Source organism: Felis catus, chromosome D4, assembly GCF_018350175.1.
Source record: "Felis catus isolate Fca126 chromosome D4, F.catus_Fca126_mat1.0, whole genome shotgun sequence".
NCBI classification, from domain to species: Eukaryota; Metazoa; Chordata; class Mammalia; order Carnivora; family Felidae; genus Felis; species Felis catus.
The window spans coordinates 32,722,770-32,742,903 of NC_058380.1; the positions used below are offsets into that span (position 1 = coordinate 32,722,770).

General features: G+C 36.2%; 1 protein-coding gene across 23 annotated transcripts in view; it reads left to right on the plus strand.

Annotated features, from left to right (window-relative positions):
• KDM4C (lysine demethylase 4C) overlaps window positions 1–20,134 on the plus strand; it is a 430,991-nt gene that overhangs the window by 278,586 nt on the left and 132,271 nt on the right. For 17 of the 23 annotated variants that reach the window (XM_045042970.1, XM_045042971.1, XM_045042967.1 and 14 more), the window contains 3 exons: window positions 1,781–1,839; window positions 17,244–17,299; window positions 19,736–19,844. In XM_045042970.1, coding sequence (XP_044898905.1) covers window positions 1,781–1,839; window positions 17,244–17,299; window positions 19,736–19,844 — 224 coding nt within the window. Of the gene's footprint in view, window positions 1–1,780; window positions 1,840–3,658; window positions 5,556–17,243; window positions 17,300–19,735; window positions 19,845–20,134 lie in introns of those variants that run through there. The other 6 variants (XM_023242276.2, XM_045042979.1, XM_045042978.1 and 3 more) reach the window with 2 other exon arrangements.

The following is a 20,134-nucleotide window of genomic DNA, read 5'->3' on the forward strand; positions in this document are numbered from 1 at the left end:
TATACTTATAATCTAAACAAAACCTAAAGATTTTAAAACAATGTAATGAGAAGCTTCTACTAGAGATTATGTCAAAGGTCTCTTCTGACCCTAAAATCCCTTGATTGTGTTGCTTTGTGTTTCCATTTTGCTTTAATTAGCTTTCCTTTAGAATTGGGAACCTTCAAGAATACTAAATTTATTGTGCACTTCTTAACCTAGTTAGAGATGCTGAGTAACAGAAATAGTATAGGAATTGGTTATTATTGGCCGGATCAGTATAGTTTTTATGAGCTAAAGGAAATTTTTAACAAACCAGTGGCTTCAAGGCCTTCATATAACTTTATCTGCCTGCTGTTTGGAATGCATGACAGTTTGCATTATCTTCTAAGTTCTTTTTTTTTTTTTTTAATTTTAGTATATTTCACTATACTTAATTTAGGAGAATTTGCTTCAATATTTTTATTTGAAATTATAAAAAAAAGTAGCTGTATATTATATTCTTGGGTGAATATTGCCATTTTATCAAAAAAGCAGATTTTGTAATGAAAAATTTAAAAAACCCTTTAGAGGTTGGAATTTTCATTCTGTTTAATGAAATGCACAAACTTGGTAATTGCATGCATTTATTATCTATTGAAAAGCATTTATTGTACTATGTAGAAGTTGTATATGTGTAACATAACATTCTGGGTTTTTTCCCCCCAAAATGGTTTCAGGAAATCAAAACCCAAACATGAAAAAGTATTTTCACATTTATTCACTGTGCCCTTTATTTCTCTTATTTGCTTGTTTTTAAAAATGGAGTAACAAATAGATATGAGCAAGTTATACCTTGATGACCATTTGGAATTTGCATTTCCTTTCCTTGTAAAGAATGGAATATGCAATTACAATGATTAAAGATAAACATTTTGGTGTTTATTATTTTACTGCTTAACTGTAAGTAAGTGATATCAATAGATGGGTAGTGGTTGCTATTCATGCCCTCTGAACATAGCTATTTTATTTGACTTCTGAAAGAAAATAAAGTCTTTTTTCTGCATAAATCATAGTCATAAAGTTAAAGTATGGAAATTCCTAAGGTAGTGGTATCTACAAAATTCACTCCCATGGTGTTACTAGGACTTGTAGACTGAAGAATCTAAGTCATTTGTTGAAATGCATTTGTCTGAACTCCTGATCTCTGGAGTGTACCTTAGTCTGCCAACTCTTAGATCTCAGGTAAAAATGATCTACCTCTTAGAAATGGTGGCTCTTCAGACCTTTGGGAATGATGAAGTGCCTACCTGTGTACCTTTCTCTTTACTCTGCTTGATGATTGGTGGGTGGAGGAAGGTAGTTTATTAGGTAGTCTTTGGTTCCTACATTGCATTGAGACTGGGTCCTATAGATGGAGGTGCATCTATTATGAAACAATCCTAATTTAGCTATGTTGAATCTCAAGTAGTGTTTGCCCTCTCTCTAAAGTAGGAGTTCTCTTTGGGTGGATATTAGTAAAGAAAATCTGTGTGTATAAGGTTTATGTTACCTTTACCACATAACACAACCCTTATTTCCCCTGTTTAGCTCCCCAGATATATAAATAATGGTATTGATAATAGATGTTAGAAATTACTAATAATTATGCTCTTAGAAGTCTTTCATTTTACAAAAAGTTTTATTTTTCAACTTTTGACCTACAAATTCAGAAACTCTTGATTTAAATATAAACTAATATAGGCAGCATACAGTTTCCATAAAATGTAATACTGGCAGGACTAAAGAATTCTTCATCTGTCTCAAAAATCTCCTTTTACAGATAATGAACCAGGGTTTGAGAAAGTAAGTGTTTTACCCCCAGGATCGCCTCACAATATGGTAAGAGAGCCTGGATTCATGGGACTACTCAAGTCCTCAGATTTCCAGGCCCAGACTCTTTTTTTCTCAGTTGTTTGTTTTTAGAGTGGGAAGAAGGCTAAGCAATTGGCCAGTTTTTGAATAATGTTTTTGAATGATTTTTGTTTGTTTACATTGAAAATTAATCCAGCACTAACTTCTAGTGTAATTACACTATAATTAGTTATCTACTTAATGTAGGATAATTAGCATTACCGGGTGGTTGACTAGAGAAGTTTCTTTACTCTTTAATATTTACTTTAGTTTCTGCCCATAGGACCTTCCCCAGAACTGGATAATCTCCTGAATCCAATTTCCCAACTGACAACAGCATTGACATTTTTCTTTTACGAAGAGCTCTGAAGTGGCTTTGTAGATCAGAGACATTGATTTTTAGATCAGATTGGCTTATGGCCTTGAGAGGTCATGGTGGCGCTGCTGCTCCCTGTGATGTGTTTTATGCTGTATTTTTTTATTCCATGAGACACTGTTAAGACCAGGTGATGGGAGGCTGTCAGCCTAAAAGGCTGACTTTGATCCTCATATACAGTAAAACTGGTAAGAAAAAAGAAAGGCTCCATTCTTGTTAAAGGCAGGGCATTTACAAGTGAGCACTGGCTATTTGTAGACAAGTGGTTGCTTCTGTAACTGCTCCTCTCCATTGAGGTGTCCCTTTAAGACACTAGGCAGAACCACAGGCTCCCATTTGAGGGAATATATTCGCATTCACAATGACCTCTTGCCTCCTGAAGAGGCAGATTATTCTAAACAGCTGCGGCCTTAACCCTTGGCTCACAAAGGCCAGGGTGATAATTATTATGTTACTTTAACCAAACAGAACAGCACATTTGAGGATATCAGTTATCCTGACAGCATAACTATGATGTGGAGGCCTTCCTGTTAGGGACCTTCTTACAGGCTAAAAAGTCAAAAATCATTTTTTTTGTACTTTCTTTTTCCTTTCAATAAACATCATTCTTCTCCCTCCCTCCACTTGGTAATGAGAGAAAGAAAGTCTACATAGCTTATTGTAAGTGGAACTATATTCATAAATAGCTTCTTGATTGAGAACAAATGCTTCATTAATCTTAAGTGCTTCAACCAGAGAGCAGAAGTAAAGTCAGGAAGAATGATGACTGACATTATGGGGAGCATAGCATACTGTACTACATACCAGGATGTGCATGCCCAGAGGTCACTGGGCTACAAGGCACATCTCCTTAGCAATGAGGAAAGGGATCCCTAGGAAGAGTGGAGGAGGGAAAGTAAGTTCAGCTTGAAGTACTTTGCTCAGGTTCCTGGAAATACGATTATGTAAATGCATTAAGTTTCATGTAGATGACTTCTGACCAATTTTAAATTATAGAGGTGTTTGTTGCCATTGAGCATGTATCTGGCCTGCTACCAGATAGGTGTTCTGTCAATCTCAAATTAATTTTTATTTTGGTATAAGCAATGCTATTAGAAAGATGAATCCAGGGGGGAAATGAATTTGAAACAGAGTATGTATGACTTTCTATTCTTCTGTTATATTCCCTTCATACACATGTTGTATGAGACAATGTGGTAAATGCACTCCCACTCCCAGGTTTCCTTGTCTAAATCCCTGGAACCTATAGGTGTGTTTGTCATGTTGCATAAAAAATGGAATTATGGTAGCAGATAGAATTAAGGTTGCTAATCAGCTGACCTGATGGTATCCGGGTGCACCTGGTGGAGTTACAGGGGTCCTTAACTGTGGAAGAGGCAGAAGAGGTGGTCAGAGTGAAGTGAAATGAGAGGCATTTGATGTGCTTTGCAGATGGAGGAGGGCCATGAGCCAGGGTATGCAGTCCACCCATAAAAGCTGGACACGGCAAAGAAATGCCTTCTACCCGAGAGCCTCCAGATATGAATGACCCTGTGGACACCTTGATTCTAGCCCAGTGAGACCCATTTTGGACTTCTGACCTACTGAACTGTATAAATTTGTGTTATTTGAAGTCATTAAGTTTGAGGTAATTTGTTATTGCAGTAATAAAGAACTAATACAGCATTCAGTAGAATGACAGCCTTTAGAAAGAGTCGTTCATTTGTTTTCACTCTTCACCATTTGGCATTCCAAAGATATGTCCGTTTCCAGTGTCTTCTCCCAATCTGAGGCATCTTCCTCAGACTGCCTTCTTCTGTGTTACAAGCCCACACTCTCTAGTGCCTGGAATCCAGCAATCCTTTACCTCCCTGTGACATGGGATTTAGTAATGCTCCCCGCTTTTCAGTCTCTCCCTCCCCTCTTGTCCTTACTTATCTTTTTTGCTACTGTGTGTCCTTGCACACACTTTCAGCTCTCCAGCTTGCTAACTTTGTTATTCTCCCAAGATAGAACTCAACCCTGGTAAAACCTGTTATCTATCTGCTCTGCACCTGCACCCCTGCAGCTAAATATGACTGTGGAGAAACACCCAGCATGCAGAGTGCTTTTGCTTTCAGTTTGTAACTATTGATGTGTCCTCATGGTGCCAGTAATTCGTGCTGCAGTCCCATCACACATTCCCTCTACCACTCTCTGGCTTGACTGTTTCATACCTCTGTCACCTGAAACTTCCCATCTTCTCTCCCATCCTTACTCTTACCTTGCAAACACACTTTATATTTTACTGAGCAACAAGAAGCCATCAGTGGAGATCTCCAAGTTTCCACCTGCATCATATCTACAGTATCTCTGGTCCTACCTACACTACTTGCTCTCTTATACACACGACCATAGTTCCAATAATTCATCCCTTTCTTTCCCATACCAGCAGGGTTCCCTGTCTAGGTAATTCTCATTATCACCCAAACAAGCTGTTATTTCTCCCATTTTCAAATAAACCAAGAACCTTCTGTTGATCCTTCTTCCCCACCAGCTCCCACCCTCTCTCTCCATGTCTCTATGTATAGTAACACTCCTTAAAAGATTTGTCTTTTATTCACTCTCTCCCATTCTTCCCCGCTTCTCTCTTAAACTTATTCCAGTCACAGGCTTTGCCCACGTTTTTGTAGAAACTTCGGGTCTTTTAGTGCTATCAGTTGGCCTGCCTCCCGTTTGAAGCACTGTTTTCCTTTCGCTCCCAGGACAGTGGATACTCCTGCTTTTCTTCTTCCTTTACCAGTCACTTCTTTTCCTTCCGCAGAACTCAAAACACAGGCCTCTTCTCTCCACCAGACCATTTGGTCATCTCATCTGTGTCATAGCTTTGATGGTTTTAAACAGCAGCTAGTCATTGATGGTCTATGTATGTCTGTGTCCACTCAGCCTCTCCCCTAGGTGCAGAGCTGTATGGCCAACTTCATGACCAGTGTCTCCTCTCACATGCCTGATAGATAGCTCAAATTCACCATGTCCCACACTGAATTCCAGATCTTCTCCTCCCACAGGCTTCTTATTTCTAGGCTTTCCAGCTGCTGAAACCAAAATCTCTAGGGTAAGTTGTGGTGCTTTTCTTCTTCTCATACCCATATTTGTCTAACAGTAAATCCTATCTTGGCTACTTTTAAAATGAATCTGGAATTCTCACCACTTCTTAATTGCCTCTGCTCGTATTACCCAGACTGATCTACTCATTACCTCTTTCCTGGATTATGGCAGTAACCTACTAAGTTCTCTTTTTGTTTCTAACCTTTTTTAAAAAAGTTGTTTATTTCAATTCCAGTTAGTTTACATCCAGTATAGTATTAGTTTCAGGTGTACAATATAGTGATTCAACATTTCCATACAACACCCAGTGCTCACCACTACAGGTGCCCTCCTTAATACCCACAACCTATTTCACCCATCCCTCTGGTAACCAACAATTTGTTCTTTATAGTTAAAAGTATTTTTCTTGGTTTGTGTCCCTTTTTTTCCCCCCACTTTGTTAATTTGTTTCATTTCTTAAATTCCACATAGAGTGAAATCATATGGTATTTATCTTTCTCCAACTGACTTATTTCACTTAACATTTCTTACTTCTGCTCTTGAACCTTTATTGTCTGCTGTCAACACAGCTATTGGGATGACCCAATTAAAATGTAATTCAGATGATGTCCTTGCTGTACTCAAACCTTACAGTGCCTTGCCATCTCAGAATAAAGTTGTTGCCTTTTTTCATGGCCTGTGAAGCCTTGTCAGTTATTCCCCCTTTTAAATTTTTGATCACCTTTCCTATTAGAAAAGGCCAAAATTTTCTGGCATCACCTTCCCTTTGATAATTCCATGGCCTGCTCTCATAGCACTTAACATCCTCTACCATCTAAATAATGTCCTGATTTAGTTTGTCTGCTGTCCCAGCAGAAGGTAAGTTCATTGAGGGTGGGATCTTTATCATTCACTGCTGTTGCCCAGTACTTAGAACATGACAATTAACCAATATTTGTTGAATGAATATATGTTTTCACTTATGGTACAAAATCAATGTGGGCATTTAAATTGGAGAATTCACTTACTAGCGTGAAATTCACGAGCCTGTGGAATTTCCATTCAGAAGATACCAGCAGAAAACCAGTCATGTAATTTCCTTAATCACTTAGAATTCATGCCCATCCTGTCCTTTTGTGAGATCCCATCCTCTTCTCAGCTCTGATAAATGAGCCACATCTCCGGAAATGGTTCTTCCATGTTTTGTTGATCAGCACTTTGTAAACTAGCTTTCCGTTACTGTGATTAATTATTCTTTGTTTTCCCAGCTCAGGCAACCCTATTTTATGGTTTTGCATTTCTGTTATGAACATGTCAGATAAATAAGGGTGTAGGGAGGTACTTCAATTTTGTAGTTTTTCTATAGCATTGAAAATTGGCTTTAGTGGCACTTATAGATATGTCAGCTAAAATGAGAGCTTCTTATGAGGCAGCTTGAGAATGTTGGTATTGGCATTTCTTTAACTGATGTTTTATAGAAGAGCCATTGGAACGTGATTTCCCTCTACCACAAATAATGAACAACTGTGACAGCTGTATTATAACAATGTCCTTCTCACCATTATTGTTAATGTTGTGTCAGCACTTTGATTATAAACACTCTTTTTCATAGTTTAATAACTGAGCTATTAAGAAACCATTCCATGTAGTAAATGGGTATACTTGCTGTTCATTGCAGTGGTGATTTTTTATAAAACCAAATTTAAAAAATACTTGGTAATGCTAGAAGGGGATTTTTGTGAAGGCTGTTAGGTGAGGGAAAGGGATCCAAGCAAGAGAGGTGCAATGTTCAGTATATGATCTGAATTTGTACTTTTTCATTCAGCTTTTAGCTGCCCTGGGGTGGGTGGATAAGTATAACAGAATGGCTCTTTTGATGCTGTACTTGAGAGACAGGAATTAAAGCTGTCTTATAGATTAATCATGTTGTGACAGACATTTTAGTATTTGTTTTGTTTTAGGAGACATTGGTTCACTAGCAATATATCTAAATCTTTATAATAGTGAGTCATTTTATATTGGGTGTTGTTGTTCCTGGAAAAGGCATGCTCATTAAACATGAGATAAAACAAGGCTGGCAATGAGCCCTGAATACTGAATTTTATTTATTTATTTTGTACTCTGGGTATTTCCAGAGGTTAGACTGGAAAGAAGTTTCAATACACTGAAAGACTGTAGAAGAAATCATAGTGTTCAGTTAAAATTTTCATTTAAGTAAAAAAAAAAAAATAGGATACACCTCCACAGTTACATTAATTTTAAATTGCACATGTTTAATAGGAAAAAGGTTAAATTTCCTTGTCTATGGGTTTTCTCTTTTTTTAATTATTGTGATTATTTTTTTATTTTATTTAAATCCAGGTTAGTTAACATATAGTGTAATGGTTTCAGGAGTAGAATTTAGTGATTCATCACTTACATTCAACACCCAGTGCTCATCACAACAAATGCCCTCCTTAATGCCCATCACCCACCTAGTCCACATCCCCTCCAGCAACCCTCAGTTTGTTCTCTGTATTTAAGAGTCTCTAATGGTTTACCTCCCTCTCTGTTTTTATCTCATTTTTCCTTCCCTTCCCTTGTGTTCATCTGTTTTGTTTCTTTAATTCCACATATGAATGAAATCATATGGTATTTGTCTTTCTTTGACTAACTTTACTTAGCATAATATATTCCAGGTCTATCCACATTGTTGCAAATGACAAGATTTCATTCTTTTAGATCACTGAGTAATATTCCATTGTATAATACTATATCACGTCTTTTTTTTTAAATGTTTATTTATTTTTGAGAGAGAGAGAGACAGCAAGAGAGAGGGAGAGAGCACATGAGGGGTGGGGGGAGGCAGAGAGAGAGAGAGGGAGACAGAACCCAAAGCAGGCTCTGCACTGTCAGCCAGAGTTGGACACCCAGGCACCCCTATACCACATCTTCTTTACTCATTCATCAGTCGATGGACATTTGTGCTCTTTCCATAATTTGTCTGTTGTTGATTAGTCACGCTATAAACATTGTACCCCTTCAAATTAGCATTTTTGTATCCTTTGTATAAATAGGAGTACAATTGCTGGATCATAGGGTAGCTTGGGTCATAGGGTAGCTCAATTTTTCATTTTTTGAGGAACCTCATTGCTGTTTTCCACAGTGGCTGCACCAGTTTGCACCAGTGCAGAAGTCTTCCCCTTTCTCCTCATCCTTATCAACATATGTTGTTTCCTGAGTTGTTAATTTTAGCCATTCTGACAGGCGTGAGTTGGTATCTCATTGTGTCTTTTGCCCATTTCCTCACTGGATTATTTGTTTTTTGGGTGTTGAGTTGGCTAAATTCGTCATAGATTTTGGATTCTAACCCTTTATCTGATGTCATGTGCAAACATCTTCTCCCATTCTGTCAGTTGTCTTTTAGTTTTGCTGATTGTTTCCTTCTCTGTGCAGGAGCTTTTTATCTTGGTGAGGTCCCAATAGTTCATGTTTGCTTTTGTTTCTCTTGCCTCCAGAAACACGTGTAGAAAGAAGTAGCTATGGCTGAGGTCAAAGAAGTTGTTTCCTGTTTTCTCCTCTAGGATTTCGGTTCGTTCCTGTCTTATGTTTCAAGGTCTTTCATCCATTTTGAGTTTAGTATTGTGTATGGTGTAGAAAGTGGTTCAGGTTCATTCTTCTGCATGTCGCTGTCCAGTTTTCCCAATATCATTTGCTGAAGATACTGTCCTTTTTCCATTGGATATTCTTTCCTGCTTTGTCAGATATTAGTTTGGCATATATTTGGGGGTCCATTTCTGGGTTCTCTGTTCTGTTCCACTGATCTATGTGTCTGTTCTTGTGCCAGTACCATACTATCTTGATGATTATAGCTTTGTAATACAGCTTGAAGTCTAGAATTGTGATGCCTCCAGCTTTGGTATTCTTTATCAACATTGCTTTGGCTATTCAAGGTCTTTTGTGGTTCCATACAAATTTTAGGATTGTTTGTTCTAGCTTTGTGAAGAATGCTGGTGTTATTTTGATGGGGATTGCATTGAGTATATAGATTGCTTTGGGTGGCTTTTCTTTTTTTGGTATGAGAGTACTAAACATTGTTAGGAAAGTTTCCCATTCCCAACACTCTCGAATTCTGAACTCTTTTTTAAACAAAACTACTCATACTGTTTTGTTGGTTGAGCTTTCAGATCTTTTCTATACATACATTAATGTAATGGCTTACTTCTCTTGGGGAATCCAAATGGTATCACAGTTTAATGTACCTTCGTGTTTTCATTTCATTGTGTCATTCTTAGTCACTCAATATTTATGGATTTACCAGACCTTTTTCATTGATACTTTAAATTTCAATCTTGATTCTATTCTTATTTTAAAAATCTAAGCATTACAAGTAAAATGTAAGCAATTGACAAGGCCAGTTCCTCCCAGAAGTAATTGTTTTCTCAGTTATAAACAGAAATAGATGATTGTACATTCTTCCTGCTGCACAGATATAAATGTTTATCTAAGATAGATTTTAAGAAGTTGAATTGCTGATTCATACTTCATGTGCATTTAAAATTTTGATTGATAATGCCAAATTCCTCTCCAAATCCACCATAAAATCTTATATACCCCCCAACCCATATGTTTTCTGATGTAAAAATCTGAAGTTATATGTCATTATTTCATTTTTCACCCTTTATTCTTGAAGTTGGGTATCTTTCTGTGTTTATTGTCAGTGAAGAGTCTTTGAATCTTTTGTCTATTTTTCAAAAGTGTGGGTTTTTACAAAATACTTTCTGGATAGCAGTCTTTGTTTTATATTGGAAATATTTTTTGTCTTATCATCTTAGGTTAATTTATTTATTAGTATGTTATTTATCCTTCAGAATGTTAAAATGTTGATATAGTCAGAATTTACTAATCTTTCCAATATGCCTTTTATCTTTTAAATGTTATATTAAGGAGTCATATTTGTTCTAAATACATCAATATATTTGCCTACAATTCATTTTAATACTTTTATATGTCTGTTTTGTTTTTGAGTTTAGATTAGTAAATCAATTGTAATTTATTTTTATGATTCAGAGATGGATACTCTCTCTTTGGCTCTCTCTCTCTCTCTCTCTCTCTCTCTCTCTCTCACACACACACACACACACACACACACACACACACACACATTTCAGTATTCAGTTGAATACATTATTGAATAGTTTCTGGTATTGATTTTTGGTTATTTAGCTCTTTGTTTTTTTCTAATTTTCTGTTACTAAGAGTGATCTATTTAACATTCTTCAAGTTTTTTAACTATATTTTTTGGTTATAGAATTTTTATATTGTTTTTAAAAATCTAATTTGTCATTTATTTATAGTCTCTTACTTACATTTCTAATACCCGCATTAAATTTTAAAACATGCTAAAGTACTTATTTTATATCTTGTGCCTATGATTATTATATATCTATCTATCTAATTCTACATTTTATTTATTCTGCTCATGGAATCATGTTTTCTTGCATGGCTTTTGAGTTTTGATTGTGAGCATATTAACCCTTAGAATTTAATATCTGGGAATTTTTTGTGACCTTTGTTATGGGTGGTGACTGAAAATCATAATTTTCACTTCAAAATTATCACAACCCACCTTCCAGTAATATCACCCTACTTTATGAGCAATGTAAGAACTTTACAGTAGTGTGATTTCATTAAACCTCTTTCCCTTTATGATCTTATCTTACATTTACCATTACATACATTAAACTCTACAACATTGTTATTTTTGTTTGAAACAGTCAAGTCTTCTTATGAAACTTACAGTCTCTGTCTCTGTCTCTTTGTATCTTTGTGTTTTGAAAATACAAAACATTTATTTTATATTTACCCATATATTTATTCTTTTTTGGTGTTCTTCGTTCTTTTGTGCCAATCCGTGGTTCAGGCTGGTGTCATTTTCCTTCATTCTTTCAAATTTTTTGTCTCTATTTTTTATTTTTTATTTTATCTTTATTTTCAAAGGATATTTCCTTGGAAATGAATTCCAGATTGCCAGCTTTTTTTTTTTTTTTTAGTATTTTATAGATATTGTTCCATTGCCACTTTTCTGGTCAGATATCAAATGTAATTCATAGAGTTTACTGAATATGTCTTTTTTCTTGTGCTTCTAAGAATATGTTCTTTATATTTGGTTATCACAATTTTGACTACTGTATATTTAGATGTGTTTTCTTTATATTTATCTCTTGGGATTTGCTGGGCATCTTGAATCTGTGAGTTCACCTTTTTTTTTTTTACCACTTTTGGAAAGTTTTCTAGAGTTTTCCAGTATTTCTTGTCATCTACTCTCTCTTTCCTCTCCTTCTCAGTCTCCACTTATACAGAAATGGAACAGGTTATTTTCCTTTAGATCTCTATTCCTCCTCCTAACTGTTATTATTCCTTCTATTTCCTATTCAAGTCTTTAAAGCCATTTAAGTTTTACTCTCACAATTCCAGTCTGTTTGGAAATCTATTGAATTCAACATTATTGATGTCATTTTTTTTATTTCTACCATTTACACTTTTTAAAATAGTTTCTATGACTTTGCTAAAATATTTCTCTCTTCACATATGTTGTCTTTTTCATTAGCTCCTTTAGCATTTTGAACATACCAGTATGAAACTCTCCATCTGATCATTCCAGTATCTTGTTCATTTTTTGTGTCTGATTTTATTGATTCTTTCCTTTCTTGATTGTAAATCATCTTCTTGTTTTTTTAGTGTACCATGTGCTTTTATTGATTATGTGCTGGATATTTTGTCTGTAGCAACTGATATTAATATTATTTCCATAAAGGACATGGCCTTTTGTATGTCAGTTTTCTACAGTAGTAGTAAGTCAGTCTGATTTGTAGGTTGAGCTGGGTTTGAGCTTTGTTTCAACTTTAGTTTGATTCAGTCTACTCTATTTTGAGATGTTTTGAGGATAGGATTGGGATTTTCTCTTCAGCATGTCTGTTCTCTGAGCACTGTGGAAACTCTAGCTTCTGTTGGCTTTTCATAACTGAGTTGACAGCTTTTAGAACTACAGAAGATCTTTCCTTGCTTTAGAGCCTACTGCCTGGATTTGAGGTTCCTGGAGAGTTTTCTTTTCTCTCCAGTTCTACTTCTTGCATTTTGCACCTCATGAGAATTATTAATGACAGATCTATATTTTGTTCCCTGCTAAACCACTGTACCCAGATAATTCACTGGCAATGTTATGTATGAGTTGTCTAGAAGCACAATTAACTTTTCACATATGTAACCACTGTTCTTGTATTTATTGTGTGTTTTGTGGGATGCTTTACATTTATTAACTCATTTAGGGAAGTAGCATTTTTCCCACCCTTTTACAGATAAGATATCTGAGGCAAGGTCATACCACTAGTAAATGACAGAACTGTGATTTGAACCCTGACTGTCTGCACCTTATTAAACCTCAGGATATGGCCTGGCTCTCTAGTGTTACTGTTGTTCCTCTCAGTTAAGTTGGATTCATGTAGCCCAGACTACCTGAAATGTTGTTGTTTCCTAAAATGGTATCATTTTTCAAAGGAAGGAGTGGAGATAAATTTAATGATCTTATACCAGTGAGAAGCTTTATTTTCTAGATTAATGAAACAAGTGGGAATACAAATTGTTATTTGATACATGCTACTGTAGTTCAATTTTTTATGATAGGTGTTCTTTCAAGGGTATTAGTTAAAATATGAATTCTTAGTCATTTGTAGAAATGAGGAAATGGGGACTTGATTATACCCTTTATCATTTTCTTCTTCATAGTATGGTTAAGTACACATCTGTCTTCTCCCTTCCTAAACTGTGAGTTTCCCAGGGCAGGCATAGTTCCCTGTTTACTTGGGCACTCTACTTTGAAATCTCTTGCCTTGCCTTGTACTTATAGGCAGAGGATGCTGGAGAAAAAGGTCATGGGCATGTGCTCAGGAAGGCCTGAGTTTGAACTCCATTTACTCCCTTTGCTGGTTGGAACACTATAGCTTGGGCCAAATCCAGCTCACTGCCAAGTTTTGTAAATAACACTGTTATTGGAATACAACTAGACCCATTTGTTTACATATTGCCCTCCAATGTCAGAGTTTAGTTACAACTCTGTAGTTGTGCAAAGCCTGAATTAGTAAATATCTGGCCATTTACAGAAGTTTGATGGCTCCTGGATTGGATGGTTTTAGGCAAGTTACTTAATCTCTTGAATCTTAGTTTCCTCATAAATGAAGTGGGATATAAATTACCTAATAAGTTCATGTTAAGGAAGGGAGGTAAAGTATATGATGTTTCCAACATGGTATATCTGGAGTGAATTAGGCCTTTAATTAGCCTTTATTCTTCTAATTGAAAATACTTATTATTGGTAACCAGTTTAATAAATCAGGGTCCTGAGGGACTCTATCACTCTGCATTCATTCAATCCTTTTACTGAATTAAAAGATGAGCGATACTAGAACAATTGGTATATTTGGTAGGTGTGAGCCTTTTATGTAGCTCAGGTATTGTATGGATTCTTAAGAAAACTTGCACTACTTTTTAGCTAAGGATGTTAATCCTTATTAATCCCTATTAAATTTTAGAATTATCAATTTAGTTTCCTGACAATAAAGTACTATTTAGAAAAGGAAGGAAATGTTAAAAAGTGTCCATTCTGATATTGCCCTTTATTGGGTTATAAACATAGGCATTTAGGGCAAGTTCATTCACAAATGAATGAATTGACAAATTGACATGTTTGTGCTGTGACAAATCAGCTAGTTTGCACCATGTGAGTGATGGTTCACAATGACATAACTGGATATGACTTTTTTCTTTTCCTACTTATTTTTTCAAAATTGAGTGAATTAAATAGAAACCATGATATCATATATATCATGTAAATAATATAAATAACTAACTGGCCAGGAATATTTTTCTCTTTTACTAAGAAAGATGATTTTTCAGGTAAATTGTGACAAAAAGAACTCCATGTCAAATCATTGTTTCTTAAGTCCACGTTAAGTTACCAAAGTCCGCAGCTTTCCTTTCCTTAGTGCTCCAGTATGTGAAAATGATCTTTGCAGTTTTTTAAACCTTTGGTAATTTTCAAGATTTTCACTCTGCCCTATTTTGCCATTTTCTCATTTATTTAACAAATTCATCTGGAAGATGTACTCTTTATTGGGCATTGTAATAGAGAAAGAGTAACCTGACAGATATTTCCATAGCACTCATTGAGCTTATAGTTTAGTGAGGAGAGCAAAATGAATTCAACACATAGTTAAAAAGAGTAATGAGTGAGAAGTAACTGGACCAGGAAACTAGGAGAGCCTTCTTTGAGGAATCAACATTGAGGTTGAGATATCAAGGATGTGTTCAGTGTAATTAATAAAGACATAGATAGAATAGTACAGAGCAAGGGTGGACAAGGTCTAGGCCTGACGATCCTGGCCCTTTGGAATGATGTTAAGTCCTGAGAAGCATTCAAACCCATTTTGGTTAGTTCTTCACTGACCTGGAGTGGCTGTTGCAGTAAAGTAGGTCTGCTTGAAGGGCACTGGGGGTATCAACTAATGTGGCAGCAGTGATGGTGGAGAGAGGAGGATGTGTTTGGACATGGGATTGACAGAACTCAAGTGATTAGATCTAGGATGAGAGGAAAATTATGGCTTCCAGCATGAGCTAGAAAGGTACATGGTGCCACTGATGGGCAACAGTGGCGAGTTGAGGAGACATGAGTTCATTTTTGCATGTGTGTTTGAGATGCCTGTTGAGTGTTAGCCAGACATTCCAGGAAATTAATGTTTGAGTCACTCACCAGCCTTTTGAGAGTCAAGGTAGTGGATCAGATGCCCAGCAAGTAGATGTGGATAAGAAGTAAACGGGAACTCTTACAAAAATTACAGTGTTTAAGGAGTGTGGAAGAGATGGCTGTTAAAGGAAGCACAGGATCAGCTAGAGATGGAGAAGGACAGTGAGGGGTGTGTAGGGTCATAGAAACCACAGGTAGAAATTGTCAGGTATGCTTCACATACCTGTGTTGAATGCCGCTTAGAGGTCAGGTGAACCAGGGGCTTGGAATTATCCGTTAGATTTTGTGACACAGAGGTCACTGGTAACCCCAGAAAGAACTAGTTCTATATTGTGGCGAGTGGAAGCCTTCTCAGCTTCACTTAAAATCGAGAGTCTATCTGTTCTGTTTGAGAGGACGCTTTCCTCCCAGTGTGGTGGTGTGCTGCAGTGCGTGCCCCTTTCCGGGATCCTCTTTAGGTGCTTTAAAGCAGTTGCCATGCTTCTTTGCTGTATTTAACTCTGCTAATGTGTCCCTTTAGGCTTCTTCTCACTACTAGTTTCATTCATCAGAACTCTTACGCTCTTAGTGTCTGAGCTCCGCACCCTCCTCAGCCCTCTTTTGCCACATTCCCACTTCAATCCTGGCATTTTTTAATATTCAATGAAAATATTTTACCTCGTGTTTTGTTTTCATTTTCGTTTTCTTTCTCTGTAGAAAGTGTGTTGAAATGCTGGAAAAATAGTTAAAATCAGTAATGTTTTATGAAATTGTTTTTGAATATTTTAGATATTGAATAATTTGAACTGGTAATATTCGGACTGAACTATTACTTTTAACGTGTGTTTCATCAAAACCATTATTTCAAAGGCCTCTAGAATCTGGCTTTGTTACGGAGAAAATCCATCAAGTTATCTCCTTGAGCTGGGTTTATACTGGATTCAGATGTATATACACATGGCAGCTTTTGCTGCTCTGAACCTTTAATAATAACCCAGGAAATTTCAAATAGAATTTTAGAGGCTTTCCAGACCCACAAACCCATTGAACATTTCTGGTTGTTTGCCTTTTTTGCTGCCTGTTAGGAGTTATACAGGTATATTGATTCTCCTGAGTTGTTTTGGTATTTCGCTAGTCAGAAAAATTAAAGCTATGGAGTTTGACATCCCGGTATTAATAGTAGATGAGTTAAAGGGATTTCCTGTAAATTAGGCAAAGCTGTCAACATTAGTTAAAGAAGATCACCTTGGAGAACAGATAAAGAGATTTTATATATATAGTGTGGAGAGGGGAAAAACCCAAAATAACCCATAGTTATTTTTAAAAACTTATTAATGCAGTAAATTGAAAGGACATCTATTAATGCCTGAGGTTGAAAATTTTAAAAGTTACTTAGGTATTTAATTTAAAAATTATAGGTCAGCAAAAGGCTGACCCTGGTCCTGTTTTCTCATGGACTTTTTCACAGAGTTTTAGTGAGAAATGATAAAGTTTGTATTTGTGGTAAAGGGAGTCCTCTTCAAGTGAAACAGTCTATGCCAATCTAAGATATACAAAAGTGCCCAAAATAGAAACTTAGGTGGGGAGGAGACATTTCATGGCACCTTCTTCTGAAGGGGGTGGATAGCCTGTTTATCAGTACAATTTTGCAATACCGTTTGCCCACAGAAAGACCCAAATGATATTTTTGTGAAAAGAGTACCTTTTAAAAAGAGCTTTCTGCTAATCCTTATATCGAATGGAGCCTGCCAATACTCTATTTTGTAGCTATCCTGTATACATGAACGGATTCCCAGAGCACAAGAGAACTCAGTCATATGTATATTCTCTGTTCTATAATTCTAGTACATACTGTCTAGTCTGTCAAGTGCTGTGTGTCACAGCTTTCCCCCAAGGATGGCAATGAACATGATACCAGGGGAATGATGGTTCCCTCTAGGATATATCTGTTTCTGTCTGCCTGTCTGTCTGCCTGTCTGTCTATTGATCTCTAGAGAGAGAGAACATTTTTGTGTGTACCCTCACTTTTTACCCTCTCTTTTTCCCTTCCTTTCTTGAACTGCTTAGAGATAGCCATTATGAAGTTCCTGATGGCTTTAATTTCAAAATAAAAAGGTGGAATTTATGGGAATATTTACATATATAGTAATGATGTCTGTTAAATGGGTGTGATAATTGTGTGGTTTTTTTTTGTTTGTTTGTTTTTTGTCCTAGGAGTGCTGTCTCTGCAATTTGAGAGGGGGTGCTCTTAAGGAAACGAAGAACAATAAGTGAGTAATGTGTTAATTGTGTTCAATTTCATTGTTTCCTTCTGCTGTCTAGAATGTTGAACCTCAGTGTGGACTGTTTGCTTTACCTCTCATTATTGGACACATTGTTCCAGAACTTTTGCTGTCCAGATCTGAAGTTGAGATTCTGTGCATGTCTTTGGAGACCATTCATTACTGAAAGCACAGCACATTCCCCTCTGCTGGACAAAGGTGGTCTTGCTTCTCTCCATGTCTCTGACACTGATGAAGGATAACCCCTCTTTTACTGATGGTGTTTTTAAAATGAAGGCACCCCATGTCATCTAGGTATCATTGGGATCCTAGTGTTTAATATGATGAATCCTATTAGTCTAATAGAACAAATGTGCCTGAAAACAGTGAAATCTGTTGCCTTCAGATAAATAAAATCAATCATAGTCATAACATTTAAACAAAATTATTTGCTTTTAAAACCAAATTAACAAGAAAGTGTGTATACTAAAATAGAAACACAGGGAGAAAACATTAATTTTAAGATACAAAGGATTGGAGAACATGAAGAGAATCTTGAAAGAGTAATAAGTGAACATAAAAGAAAGGCAATCTGGTTTTTAATGTGGTTATTGAAATATATTTTTTGCATGAGTATTATTTTCATGACCCAATTTTAGTATTGAAAGTGGGGACAAAGCATATTAAAGGTTCCTTTGGTAACAGGAATATGTAGAAATGGTAGAGGCAGGGGCACCTGGGTGGCTCAGTCAGTTAAGCGTCCAACTTCAGCTCAGGTCATGATCTCACAGTTTGTGAATTTGAGACCCATGTTGGGCTCTGTGCTGACAGCTCAGAGCCTGGAATCTGCTTTGGATTCTGTGTCTCCATATCTCTCTCTGCCCCTCCCCTGCTCAGGCTCTCTCTCTCTCTCTCTCCCAAAAATAAACAAACATTTAAAACAGTAAAAACAAAACAAAACAAAACAAAAAGAAAATGAAAAAGTAGAGGCAGAGGTTGTAAGCTGGCATTAAAGGATCAAATCCAACCCCAAGGTATGTTTTTGTTGACTGACACACAATTTTATAAATTTGATCTAAATTTTAGAAGCTGATAGATTTTATATAAAAATCCAGATACTTATCTGTACTTGAAATATAATTGTGCATCTCTAAATGGCAATAACATGTTGGGATGAGAATCTGGCCTCAATAGGACAGATGCTCCCCAGGTTACCATCATTTACCAGTACACATATATTTGCTTACCTCCTGCCTGGCCCTGTAGGCACTAGAGTTGAGACCCCTGGTGTAATGTAATGATTGAATTAGCATTAACTATGTGCATGTGCACTTGTTTCTGATTGCTTCTAAGGAAGAGTAAAGGCACTCATCATTCCTATGTTGATAAATTTCAGTCTATTAGACTTAATATTTGCTTGATTTTAGACCTTCCTCTATCACAGTCTTAGTTAATGTGATTGGTAAGGTACTAAAAAGTGTTGCTAGATCTAGGGTATTGAACAAATCATGCAGACTGTTAGATGATTTAGGTGGTTCCTATAAAGACAAAGGTGATAAGAACTTCTCTTCCTACCCATGGGCCAGGACAAAAGGGAATAATGTGTACTATAGAATTATAATATTTATTTAGATTTGAAAGAATGCCCTGATGGGGTGGACACTTGTCCTTTCTCCCTTGGTCTTTAAAGGCAGAATGGAGTCTGAGTGACATACTACTCTTTGACTTATAAATGGGCTGATGGATGTGGTAATTCCTTCAAGGTGTCTTTAAACCTTAAGAGTCTTTATTTTTACTTGGGACATAACATTTATGACAAACTAAATAGTGTTAATGGGGACATTTTTCTGGAGTAATTCAGAATTTGAGAGGAGATACTAGGACTTAAGTAGGAAGTGAGAGAACCAGCTAATTTCATTCCTCCTTATCTTGGGTTCCTTTGGTTATAGTTCGATTGAAATGAGAAACAATTTAATTAAAGACTTAGTACTAATTCTCTTAGAAAACTTTACTATTCTAATTTTCATGACACTTGTATTATGTAAAAGATTATATGCTCTATCCAATTCATACCTTTTATTAATTGAACTAATCTTTCACCACATATTGATTTGCTTAAGTATATTAAACACCTGTTATATTTTAGTACTAAATGAAATAGCAGCCCTACATTTCAGTATTTTTCAGATCCAGTGTAGAAAAATACCATATATTGATAGGGTCAAGTCTCGGTCTTCACCCCACTCTACAGGTTGCAATTGTGGGCAGGTGTGGTACTGAATCTATCCGGGTATCACCTGATAGGTTTAAAATTCAGAGTCTGGTTTGTGATTGGTTTAGGCTTTTGGCTTTCCTTCTCTGTGAGAATTGCCACCGCCCAGTTGAAGTGTGTGGTGTGCAAGCTTAGAGAACTTTTGTTTATGTTTCATGTCTCCTTTCCCATAGGTGGGCCCATGTCATGTGCGCCGTCGCGGTGCCAGAAGTTCGATTCACTAATGTCCCAGAAAGGACACAGATAGATGTAGGCAGAATACCTTTACAGAGGTTAAAATTGGTGAGTGACAAAGCTTCTTTTTAACTTCATAAATTAGTGTTAATTTCAATTTCTGAATATTTCTTTTAATGTATACATTCTCAAGATACATTTTTTTAAGTTTCATTTAATATTCTACCCTTTTCTCCTAAATTTGCATATTTGTATATGTTCTTTCCATGTTATATTATAAATATGCATACAACCTTCCTCAATTCTGTTTAAAATGAGGCAAAAGGATACTACTTTTTTTGGATTAGTGTGAATTTTCAAACCATAGGCTGTCTGGTGAAGTTTGTTAGTAATATACC